Source organism: Scomber scombrus, chromosome 20, assembly GCF_963691925.1.
Source record: "Scomber scombrus chromosome 20, fScoSco1.1, whole genome shotgun sequence".
NCBI lineage: Eukaryota > Metazoa > Chordata > Actinopteri > Scombriformes > Scombridae > Scomber > Scomber scombrus.
In genome coordinates, this window is record NC_084989.1 from 16,032,949 (window position 1) to 16,044,404 (window position 11,456).

The following is an 11,456-nucleotide window of genomic DNA, read 5'->3' on the forward strand; positions in this document are numbered from 1 at the left end:
GTACAACAAAAGTTCATATCACATGATCTACACACCTGGAATCATTCTTCTGGGCTTTACTGAGTCTATTTACACGCTTACCCAAACGAAAGCATATTACAATAAAGTCTTATTCAGCCTTAAATGCAGCTGATTATTGAATATTTGTATGTTGTTATCCTCTTATATTGATATTTCCACCAGGCTGCAGTGAGTGTGACGAGCGCTTAGATGTTGGTTCATTCAGTGTTTACACGGCCTGATGAAATGACCCGGGCCTTGAGTCTAGCCTATTCTGTTTGCTCGCTGACACCAGTATCTGCCCACATGGTTAGCATAGCAGAGTCATTCTGTTACATTTGATACTTGCTCCGATTAATTAGCTTCATTGGTGCGGCCTGTATCAATCTAAGGCTGGAGCACGGCCTGAGGTCAGGAAGCGGCCACCAAGGTCAACTGGAGGAAATGTTCTTCATTAATCCACAAACCACACAGGAGCCTCATGTTGAAGGGACTGCTGATCTGTTTTATCACAGATAACTTTTAAGCTCTTATTTTGATGAGAAAGAGCACACACCCCTCAATCAAGGTTTAGTTTTCGGTAAGAAATGATGACTACTGTGAGCAAAAACTTGAGAATTTGTCTGATAAAAGGTAGAGATAGTGGGATCAATAGGCTCACTGTGCAGTCCATACACTGGCCATTGTGTGAAGCTGTGAGACAGAGATTTGCCACCTGCTTTACCTGGTGTACTCTGATTGGGCTTGACCCTCAGCTGAACTTTGATTTAGTCTGCGAAAGCTAGAGCAAACAGCTGAAGATAACCAGCAGATCCTTCAGTAATCCTGTTACAAATGGCACGTAATCACTCAACCCTGCTATAGTTTTCACGCTGATGACTGCATGAACAATGATAACAAGTAAAACCATTCTGTAGACTGTTAGCTGAAAAGTAACTGATGCTTATGAACAAAGGAGTTATTAAATTGTCCCAGTAGTTCAGTCATAAAGGTAGATGTTACCCAATTTCTAAAGACCAGGCTGAAATAATATGTTGGATAATCAACATATTTGTAAATAACACCCAAAGTTAATAAAAGCTGTAGATGATGGGATGTTTGGTTTGCATTTGTGGAAGTCCACTCTTGTTTTCTTGCAAAATGGAGGCCAAAGTTAAATCATGAGGCCAATTTAAAGCTTTATAACATCAAGATGAATCTGTATTACATTGCTTTTGGTTTCAAATCAACTAGTTTCAAATCAATGGTCTCTATTCTACAATAAAGTGCATGCCAAAACTCAACCAAATAAGATTTTACTATTCTTATATTTAGTCAAAAACATGTAGCTTTCAAGAAAATCATACCATGAATCATGTAATTATAGAATCCATCTACTTTTAAAAAATCTAAATATTTTGTTAGTTGTTTATAAATGAGTCTCAAATGATTTCAGTGCTGAAAATAGTGCTTGAGCAGCCAAGTTGCCGCTTAACAAGGCGTTTAAAGGGTTTATTAATACGAGCCCATTGCTAGTGTGGTGTGAAATGTTTCCTCCGTCTGACTGCCTACTTGCTGTTTGCTCTCACTGCACGTTTGCACGGATCCGACAGCGCTATTAACAGTCATTCCCATGACCCGACCTGTCTGTCAGAGCAGAGAGAAAAACACACGCCTATGTCCGCAACCGAGCAGCAACACTGCGCGTAAAAACCTTTAAATCATCTGTTTTAATAGGAGCAACCCCTACGCCAAAATAACAACTGGAATTTATATATAAAAAACATTTTTATTTCACATTGTTTGCACCAAGAGAGACGCTAAACAACAATTTAGCATGCACTGGTAGGCTATGACCATTTTTATAAATACAGTATAGAAAAATAAACATAACATTTTTTTTCCAGCGTGATATGACACAATACGGAATTATAACACCACAATAAGGCCAACATAAGCAGACTATTTAGAGGGCGATGAATATCATTGATGATAAACTAACCATCAGAGCAGGTAAAGATTGCAAAGTCCTGAGCCAGTTTACAGCGTTTTGCATAGAAACCATGCAATGTCACAGTTCACCTATAGCCGACTGCTGAATGATGCTCTTATACAATCTCCTGCTTTTATTGCTTGTTTATTATGATATGAGCATCATCTATACTTGACCTAAATTTTATATTTTTCGTAACAAAAATGCTGATTATTTCCATGTAGGTGATAAAAGGTTGGATTACATGCAAATGCATTTTTTTTAAATAGCGAAAATCCCCCACAGTCATTATAAATGGAGATCGCCACCTTCGGCCTCCTCCTCCTTCCTCTTCTTCTTCAGCTTTAAGTCTGCGGACTTGTGTCACTGGTGTGATTCCTCTCGTCGTCTGAAGAGCAGTCCGAAGAGTTGTACAGGAAATTGTCGCCCTCGTCGTCATCACTGTCTCTGAAATCTCTTATCCTGGCATTTTTTGAGTCTGTCTTACTGTGATAATCCGACTGTTCGAGTCCGTCCGATTTCTCTTGGCCGTTCTTGGAGCCTTTCTGCTTCTCGGCCTCCTGGGCGGCTTGCTCTTTGGCCTTCTTACTTCTCTTCCACTTCATACGTCTGTTCTGGAACCAGATTTTAACCTGAAGAAAAGAAACAATAATTAAGTTTAACTCATCGAAATGTATAAAGATAGATGCTAACTGTGCGTAACTATATGCGTAAAGATTGCGTAAAGGTCACCAGTGCACCTGACGTTGACTTCTACGTGTTACAAGCTCCCTATACATACAATATGTACTATACTAAACACGTGAGAAAAGTTACTTACTATAGTATTTAGTTACAAAATAATAATTTGAATCAAACACAAAATCAAGTCAATTTAGTAAAATATTCGCCATTTGCCTAAATTTGCTCTAATTGCCCTCATTTCGAAAACAGTGAGGATGCAACTGGAATAGTTGGAGTGAGATTTCAGTTAATTTTCAGTTATCTTCATAAAATGAAACCACCAACTTACTGGTCATGTTTGTGCATTTTCTAAAATATTTTTGGTAGGCCCTTAAGATGGAAACTATTATAGTCCAAATCTGTTATTACCTGAGTTTCCGTCAGCATGAGGGACGTCGCCACTTCAAATCGTTTGGGTCTTGACAGATATTTATTCAGTTTGAACTGATGCTCCAGCTCCAGCAGCTGCTGACTCGTGAATGCAGTTCTTGGTCTTCTGCACTTGCCAAGCAAGTTGGACTGCGCCTGAGCTGCAAAATGAAAACATCATCAATTCCATGTACCCTGCAACAACATTTAAACATCTAACAGAATATATAATAGAATATATCTGAAATAAGATAAGTAATGTCCAAAACAAACATCCAGTTTTTATGGTTGATGATAATATATTTAAAAAACACTTGTAAGGGAAGCTCTCTTTTTCTGATGTAATAAGATATAACATTCTATCTGTTTGCTCCCCGATTAAGCAACAAAGTATTCCACATATGAATATGTCCATAGAGAAGCTATTTGCCACTTCATTTTGAACAAATCTGTTAAAACGAGCAGAAACAAAAAGGCAGTATCTGGTGAGCAAATAGCATGTCGACTGTGGGTTTCACACTCCTCTGCCACTTTCCCACTGTCCATTATCTGTCCATTTTAGTTCCTCTCTGAAAAATCATCATTCAATGACAGCTTTTTATCCAGACGGCCATACCTGACCATATCTGAGGGCCAAAATATCCAAACGGTTTTTAAGTAAAATAGTGGCATGCCTGTCTTAATTCTAGTTTTAAGCACAGTGACATTTGCTGCCTTACAGCACAGGCCTACATTATAAGGCTATTTGATGTTTTGAATATTATGATGATTTATTATTTAGCAGCATTATAACATATAAAAGTATTTTTGGGTGCAATTAAACATTTTACATAGGTTGCCATACGTAACCAACATGCTATATGATATTTTTAGATTTATATAGAAAAAGAACAAAGAAATGAACACAGTGAGGCTACTTACAATTAAAGTCAGACATTTTGGGCAGCATCATCCCGGCTGTGGAGACCCGCAGCCAGTGGTCCAGCTGGAAGGTGCTGGCTGTCAGTTTGATGGGATCACTGGTGTGATGGTGATGGGAGGCGTGTGGGTAAGGGTAGGACAGGGCAGGGTGTTGGCCTGTGAGGGCAGCTGTGGAGTAGGTGTACATGGGATGGCCGTAGAGAGCTTGTGCGGGGATCCCTGCTGTACTCTGCGGATGTAATCCAATCATACTGTGCGGACTGTTAAGGAAACCGGGTTTAGGAATCAAGCCGCATGTGGAAATCCTCGGTGGAGACGGCGTCTCGGTGCGTAAAGACTCGCCGCTGGTCGTCAACTCAGGGACTGCACCACTTCCAGACGTCGGGATGGAGGAGGAGGAAGACAGGGAAGTCACAAGCGCAAGCGGAGAGGTCTGCACTTTGGGTGTATCGACTGCTAAAAGCGCGTCAATGCGAAAGTTTTTGGATTTCTCCATTGGGCCCCCGGTGTGCGTCCTTGTCGCCTCTGCTGCCGTAAACGAAGGAGAAGTCCTTTCCGTTTCGCCACCTCTCAAAGGTTATGATGTGGTCCGGAGTGTGAGAGAGGAGATCCGTGTGACACTTAATCCCTGTCAGATGGAGGCGATTGGTGCAGCCGTCTAGCAGGGGGCTGTCCCAAGCTTCACACCGGACCCAACAACGCCTCTCTGCTCTAATCACTGTAAAGCACGGTGCTGGCTGCGTTATTGCTTTCATAAAATATTGCTATTACAGGGAAATGACGCAAACGTTAGAAGAAGAAAAAACGTAAGATTTTTTTTCTTTTTTTTTGATCAATTACAACGAGATGCCATGTTTCGCCTTTTACAATAATATACAATTCATTAACAGGGGGAGTTATCGAGTCAAAGTTTCCAATGTGACTAATCATTAAGGAGGACCTTATTTGTTTTATGATGGTAGGAGTAATTGCGCAATACATTTTTGGGGAATGGCTTACTGTACAATTTGACCGAGGTCACAGGAGCAGGTGTAGTAACATTTTTTTTTAAACCTTGGCAGAAACAAACAATCTAAATTATCAATCACGTGAAAGTATTTAATGTTAAATTTAGTTGGAAAATCTTTTTTTATATAATAAAAATGCAATTATTTCTACTGCAGATCTAGATGTTTTTGAATGAGGACATTTTTCTTTCTGCCAGAGGGAGTGATGTGATTTTTGCGTCTGTGTTCCTACTCCATCTGAGGAAAGGAGATGGTTTAACTTCAACTATAAAGTAGAAAAATATTCACATTATATTACTTAGATATATTAAATGGGAGAAACTATGTTGGATGACAGTTTTTTTTCCAGTGCAAAATTGGATTTTCATTCCTAACATGTAAGGTGATGTGTAAGGTTATCAGGATCATCTTAACTCATTGGATTTGGATAGCAAATTAAATAAATGTACAGGCAGTGCTTTTTAAAAATGGCATGCGCAAAAAATGAGCATCTTGAGCCGAGGCGCCCTGAGAGGCCAACAGGGAAATTTAAGTAAAAGCCCTCCTTCTGTCGTTCCCCAAACCTGAAGGTGACAGACTGACCTTTTATAATGGAGCTGTATACCCAAATTAATTATGTGATACCCTCACTGCACCCAGAATGATGTTTAAAAAAACAACTCTGCTCTGTATTGAGACTTTTGAAGCCTGTCAGTGTCCATACTTTTCAAATAAAAACCCCACAAAGACAACTAATTGCTAGTTCCTGTTTCTGAAATATTGAAAATAATGTTGGTGTTTTTCTTTTTGTATTTTTTTTAAAACATTTTACAGGAGCAAAAATAGCTCAAAATTCGGCTGAAGCAGTGAACCAACGAGCAGCAAAAATATTTTTGTAATTGAAAGCTCTAAAGTGTGATGAGGAGGGGGGTGTAATAGGCCCGCGCTGGCTTCGGGTGACTTCGGTCTAATAAGCCACTTAAAGCTAATGGAAGAGGAGGTCAAAATGAGAATTATTGACACCCCGTTGCCCTTAACCTGTCTACCAATAAAGCTGATTAGTTTTTGTCAATTCATCAGCTGACCGAGCTCCTGGGACGTTTATTTGCTCGGGGGAAATCAACAAGTCACCGGGTGGTTTTCAAGTAAAGGATCGCCATTTAATTGTAGACCTTGATGATCATGACCAATTACAGAATGATAACGGAGAGATTGATGTGGGCCTGCATGGAAACGTGGAGAAGAAAAAAAATAGAAAGGGAGGGAGAAGGAGAAGGAGAGAGTCAATTCATTGAGACGCTTTTGTCAACAAACATCTCAACTTATTCTTAGAAGAAAAAGGTGCAAATGCTGAAGATGTGAACATTTATACAGCTTCAATTATTATGCAGGGGTTGTCCAGTTTTTGCATTTTGAGAATTTGTTCTTGACATTTGTTCTTTTTTTTGTTTTGCTCTTATAAGGATAAGGAAAAAGGAAAAACATCCAGTTTGGACATATTGGAGAGGCATGAGAGTCTGAGAGTGCATGGCAGCTGTTATTAAAATGAGTATGAAATTGTGCACGGCTAAATAAACATCTTCACCTCTGGACAAAGCGGATGTGTTTTGCAGTTCTTTCATCAATTAAATGCATTTTATCAGCTTTCGGTATGATTATTATAACAGCCGGAGTTTTGATCGCCACACGGCCGAGCTGCGTCTTGTCCCCAACCGCGGGTTTAATTTCATTAAGGGGGCCCGCATGAATATTTCTATTAAAGCAGCGGTGAAATATGGAGCCATTTAGTATTGGCCTTCACCGATCACCCAGATTTATCGCTCCTTTTCATCACATCTAGGGGAGAGAAAATTAATAAGGTCTGTAAAATGAAACCGGACCCTAAAACCCCGGTCTTTCCTGAAAGCTGTTAATTTGCTCCGTAATTACCTTCACAATTAACTGAAATACAAATCAAAGTGACAAATCGGGATAGTTTATATATTAATTACCTTCGGCAAATGTGTTCATTATGAAAAGGCAATTTAAAGGGACCTGTACTGTCTCTTTTATTGCAATAAATACGTTCGATTAAATGAAATGTGTAAAACTGCGTTTAAAACATTTGAGGCTCATAATCATTTCTTTTAGATGATTTTTCAGTGCAACATCCTCTTATGTTAGGAGAAAACATTACTATCAGTGTCAGTATCGATATGAGATCATTACAGCTGGAAGAAAGACTTCATTCTCTCACAGAAACATCAGGATCTCAAAGTCTTTATGAAATTCGATATTTCAAGTTAACTTGTCTTAGACGTGTTATCAATTCACTTTGCATGGAGAGTATAGCCTTTACCTGAGTCCCCTTCAACATTGTTATATATAGGCCCAATCAGATCGTATTGATGAAACCATTTGCCCGTGAATTATGCCCATGCTTTTAAAGCCTTTATTCGTTCAGCCAATAACAAATCAAGACTGTAAAAGGCATCAGTTTAAACAAAATATTTGTTACACCAATGATAATAATTTTAATCATACCTGTCGGCTGTAAACTCATATACAGAATTTATATTATATATGGCTACAAAATAATCACATAATAATCAGTGCAGCTCCTCTTCACCTGCTGTCCTTAACAGTCAAACAAATGAACATGAGTCAAAAGCCTGTTAAAGAACAATAACACGTAAGTAAATTAGCTAAGTAAGTCAATTAAACTATAATTTTTAAAAGGCTCAAAATAAGTCCCATGCAGGTTGGGATATTTTATCTGTAATATTTGGAAAGAAATGTAGCCTAATTCCTTTAATAAGTGTCTATTATGGAATGTCCTGGTTGACTTATTATATTCACATTTTATTAGATCTTGACTCTTCTGCTGCCTCAATTAAATTCACAAAGTCACAATGAATGCAATTTAACAGACAACTATCCTTATAACTTATAGACCTACCTGTACGCCTGTCAGAATGACCATGAAGCTATTAGTGTGACTTTGAGTGTTTAAACATGCTTTTGCAACTTGCTCATTTCAACAGGTATTTACTATCTTTGTGAAGCCTTCAACGTTTATTATCTGTTGTTGAGGATGTAGGTTATGTTGTATTTAATGCACCTGCAAACCTGGTGTCAGGTGAAATGTGGAGCTGAGTGTTGAAGCACTTATTCTTGATAGCTTCTCATCAATCTGCCTTGGATTGTACCTACTCTGTATGCCACTTTGGACGAAAGCCTCTGCCAAATGAATAAATGTAAATGTAATGTATTGGACAGTATTGTATTGAACACACTTATAATATTTTGAATTACAGCACAGTACAGAAGGTTGGAAATTAGAAATGACAAACATACGTAGTAATTGCTAGCTATTTTATCAATTTTATTATACAGATTATAGGTTTGCATTAGAGGCAAAACTGCTACCATAGGCCTACTAATATTAATGATCATAATTATAATCAATGTCATCATCAAATGCATTATCATTTTTGTACAATATGTAAAAAGGCTTGTGTAACATTTTTGATTACAAATGTAACATGTTTCAAAATCAAGATATAGAGAATCAAAAGGACAGATCAGAAATGCAAAAATCAGTACAATAGACCTTTTACATGTTTACGTTTTGACTTTATATTCTATTGAGATGCCAGTAAACCATGACAGCAGTGAGCCAGCTTGCACAATATGGACTCTTTAACAGAAGCAGCTAAATTAAATTCAGCTGTCATTAATTGTATTATTATTTCATAAAAATGAAATACTGTATGTCTGATGAAGAAATAGGGATGTATATGGATGGAACATAAAAAAAAGGTAAATGATAGAACAGGTGTTTCCACAGCTACAACATCCCTGGAATGTCAAGCTGCGAGCAGGCTCATAAGGGGTCATGAGATTACTACACAAACTCTTAAAAGTAATATCATGATTTGTTTTCTAAGTTGGAGCAGTGGAGAGAAGCTAAAACAAGTCAGATACAAATAGATACAAATATTTGGTCCCATGCAGTACTGAGCCTTTAGGCACACCACACGCAATTCAAAACTTTGAGGAGTTGAACCCATCTACACACACATTACAAATGTCATATTAGTCAAATAATGCAGTGCACTTCAAAGATATCAGTTCATCAATAACAATACCACGGTATGAAAAGCTCCAACAGTGTCAAATGAGGTTCTAAGGTTAATCTGTAGCACTAAACCAATACTAACATTGACTACTTACTATTATGTAAGAGTAATAGGAGCTAAAATGAAAACATAATCATCTTCAAAAGCTAGATGAATATCACAACAGATTCTGAGTATAAAGATACCATTAGTCGGCTAGATTTCATATCCTAAAAGGGAATTTTGTCCCCAGACTTTTCTTTAATTAGAGCACTGTGTGGTCTCTACCTCTAACCAAAATGGTGTTACCAGCGCTATAGCACTAATACCACTATTAACAGAAACTTGCCATGACCATGACTGTTTTAGGTTTAATATAACACTATGTAGTAATATGCACAACTTGCAAATCTGTGAGCCTGTCACATTCAACATGGTCCGTTACATTATCACAATGATTTGTATTATTTCATTTGCACATTGCATGTATTGTTTATACGGTGAACATATACACATTCCCAGTCAATATTTTGTAAAATATTTTTAAAAATCTAACAGCTCTTTTCACTCCCACAACATATACTTTCTACTTAATATTTTTATTGTAAAATCGTATATATTTATTTTTGATCACCTGTTTTTGTGGTACTTCTTTTTTCTCTTTGTTATTGTAATTGTAATGTAACCTTGTAGTTATTGATTGGATGCACCACAAGACTGAGGTGTATCCCTTGTATATGCAAACCCACTTGGCAATAAACCTGTTTCTGATTCCCAATCTAATTTAGCACAGTTTTCAAAGGTGGCTTCATGCTCGAAGTAGGCGTGGAGTTTCCTATCACACATCATAAATCAAATTTGATTTATGATTTGCATTGTTTGAAAATGTATATAAACTGTACATAAAATGTTCTCTGTATACATATGGTTTTGGGAATATAAAACTGACGTCCCTTCTGTGAATTACAAACTACTTTATTGTTGTTGAGGTTGATAGAGGGGAATCTCAGCACCTATTAACACCGCTGGGATTCATAATTCATGTCGTGTGAAGTTCCTGCGAATACAAACTGTGCACTACAGCGGATCGAGCATTTGCTGTGCTGGCACCTTAGCTTTGGAACAGTCTTCCAGTTAGTATGCAGTATGCTGACACTGTTTCAGCCTTTAAATCCTGTGTTAAGATACAGTTTTATAGACTTGCCTCCTTGTGTGACAACTAGACTTATTTGTTTACATAATACAGATCCGTTGTACAGCCTACAGATTTGAACATTATTTTAATAGTTTCACTTGTTTTGCCTTTTTAGTGATTTTATTAGCAAATTTCTTTCATGCTCTTTTTAATTGTGTGATTTTATTTTTTTATATTTCTGAGTGTCTTTCATGCTGTCTCTCTGCAGTGGTAAGTAAACAGTCTGTGCTCCTAGCTTGAAAAGTGCTATACAAATAGTTTACTGTTAGTAGTACTACACAGCAAAGACCAGTGTTGGAAAGTAACCAAGTACTTGACCAAGTACAATGTTAAGGCACTTGTACCTTACTTGAGTACTTCCATTTGATGCTACTTTATACTTTCACTCCACTATATTTCAGAGGGAAATATTGCACTTTCTGCTCCAATACATTTATTTGACAGCTTTAGTTCCTTTTTGACACAATGGATAATAAAACAAGCTTTTAAAATACAGCACATTGATGAAGATGAAACCAGTGGTTTCCAACTCTTGCAAAAAGCAGTGTGTAGTCGGGCTCACATTTCAGATTTCTACGAGTTGCTTACAGCTCCACCAAATAGGGATTTTTACCTCTAAATCTCCCACATGGTCTCATGTCAATAAATGTTCAAATGATTTCTCAACAAAAATCAAAGATGAGAGAAAAAGTCCAAAAACTGAAAAAAAATGAAGGTCCTGCTGTTGGATGGGCCCAACCCCAAAGTTGGGAACTGTATGTACTTAACTGCAGTAACATGCTGTTTACACACTGATGCTTCAGTATTACTAATCTAATGAAATATTCATAATACTTTAAGTAGGATTTTTTCTGCAAGACTTGTACTTGTAGCATTTTGACATTGGTGTTATCTACAAGATTCCAGTCATATTCAGTGAAACCAAACAATGCATTTTTCCGAAGTAATGTAAAGTCAGGGTAGATATGAGTGTTACTTTGAGCTCCCAAGAAAAAGTACAGTTTACATCAGTCTTGCTATTGAGTTTCTGCAAATAATGATTAGCTAGATAAAACATGTGAAGCATTTCTAAAAGATCTCTCTTTGATTTTGTACACACATGTGCACACACAATACATTCTTGTGAACAAAATGTCAGGAGGATCACGAAAAAAATACAATAAAAAATAATAAAAATAATAAAGAATGGA

The 11,456-nt window shown here is 37.3% G+C and overlaps 1 protein-coding gene across 1 annotated transcript; it reads right to left on the reverse strand.

The window, feature by feature from the left end:
* Positions 1-2,316: 2,316 nt before the first annotated feature.
* Positions 2,317-4,481, reverse strand: mnx1 (motor neuron and pancreas homeobox 1). Its single transcript, XM_062441398.1, has 3 exons — positions 3,986-4,481; positions 3,065-3,225; positions 2,317-2,604 (listed from the first exon to the last, which is right to left on the reverse strand). Exons 1-3 carry the CDS (start codon positions 4,479-4,481, stop codon positions 2,317-2,319), a joined length of 945 nt encoding a protein of 314 aa, XP_062297382.1.
* Positions 4,482-11,456: the final 6,975 nt, after the last annotated feature.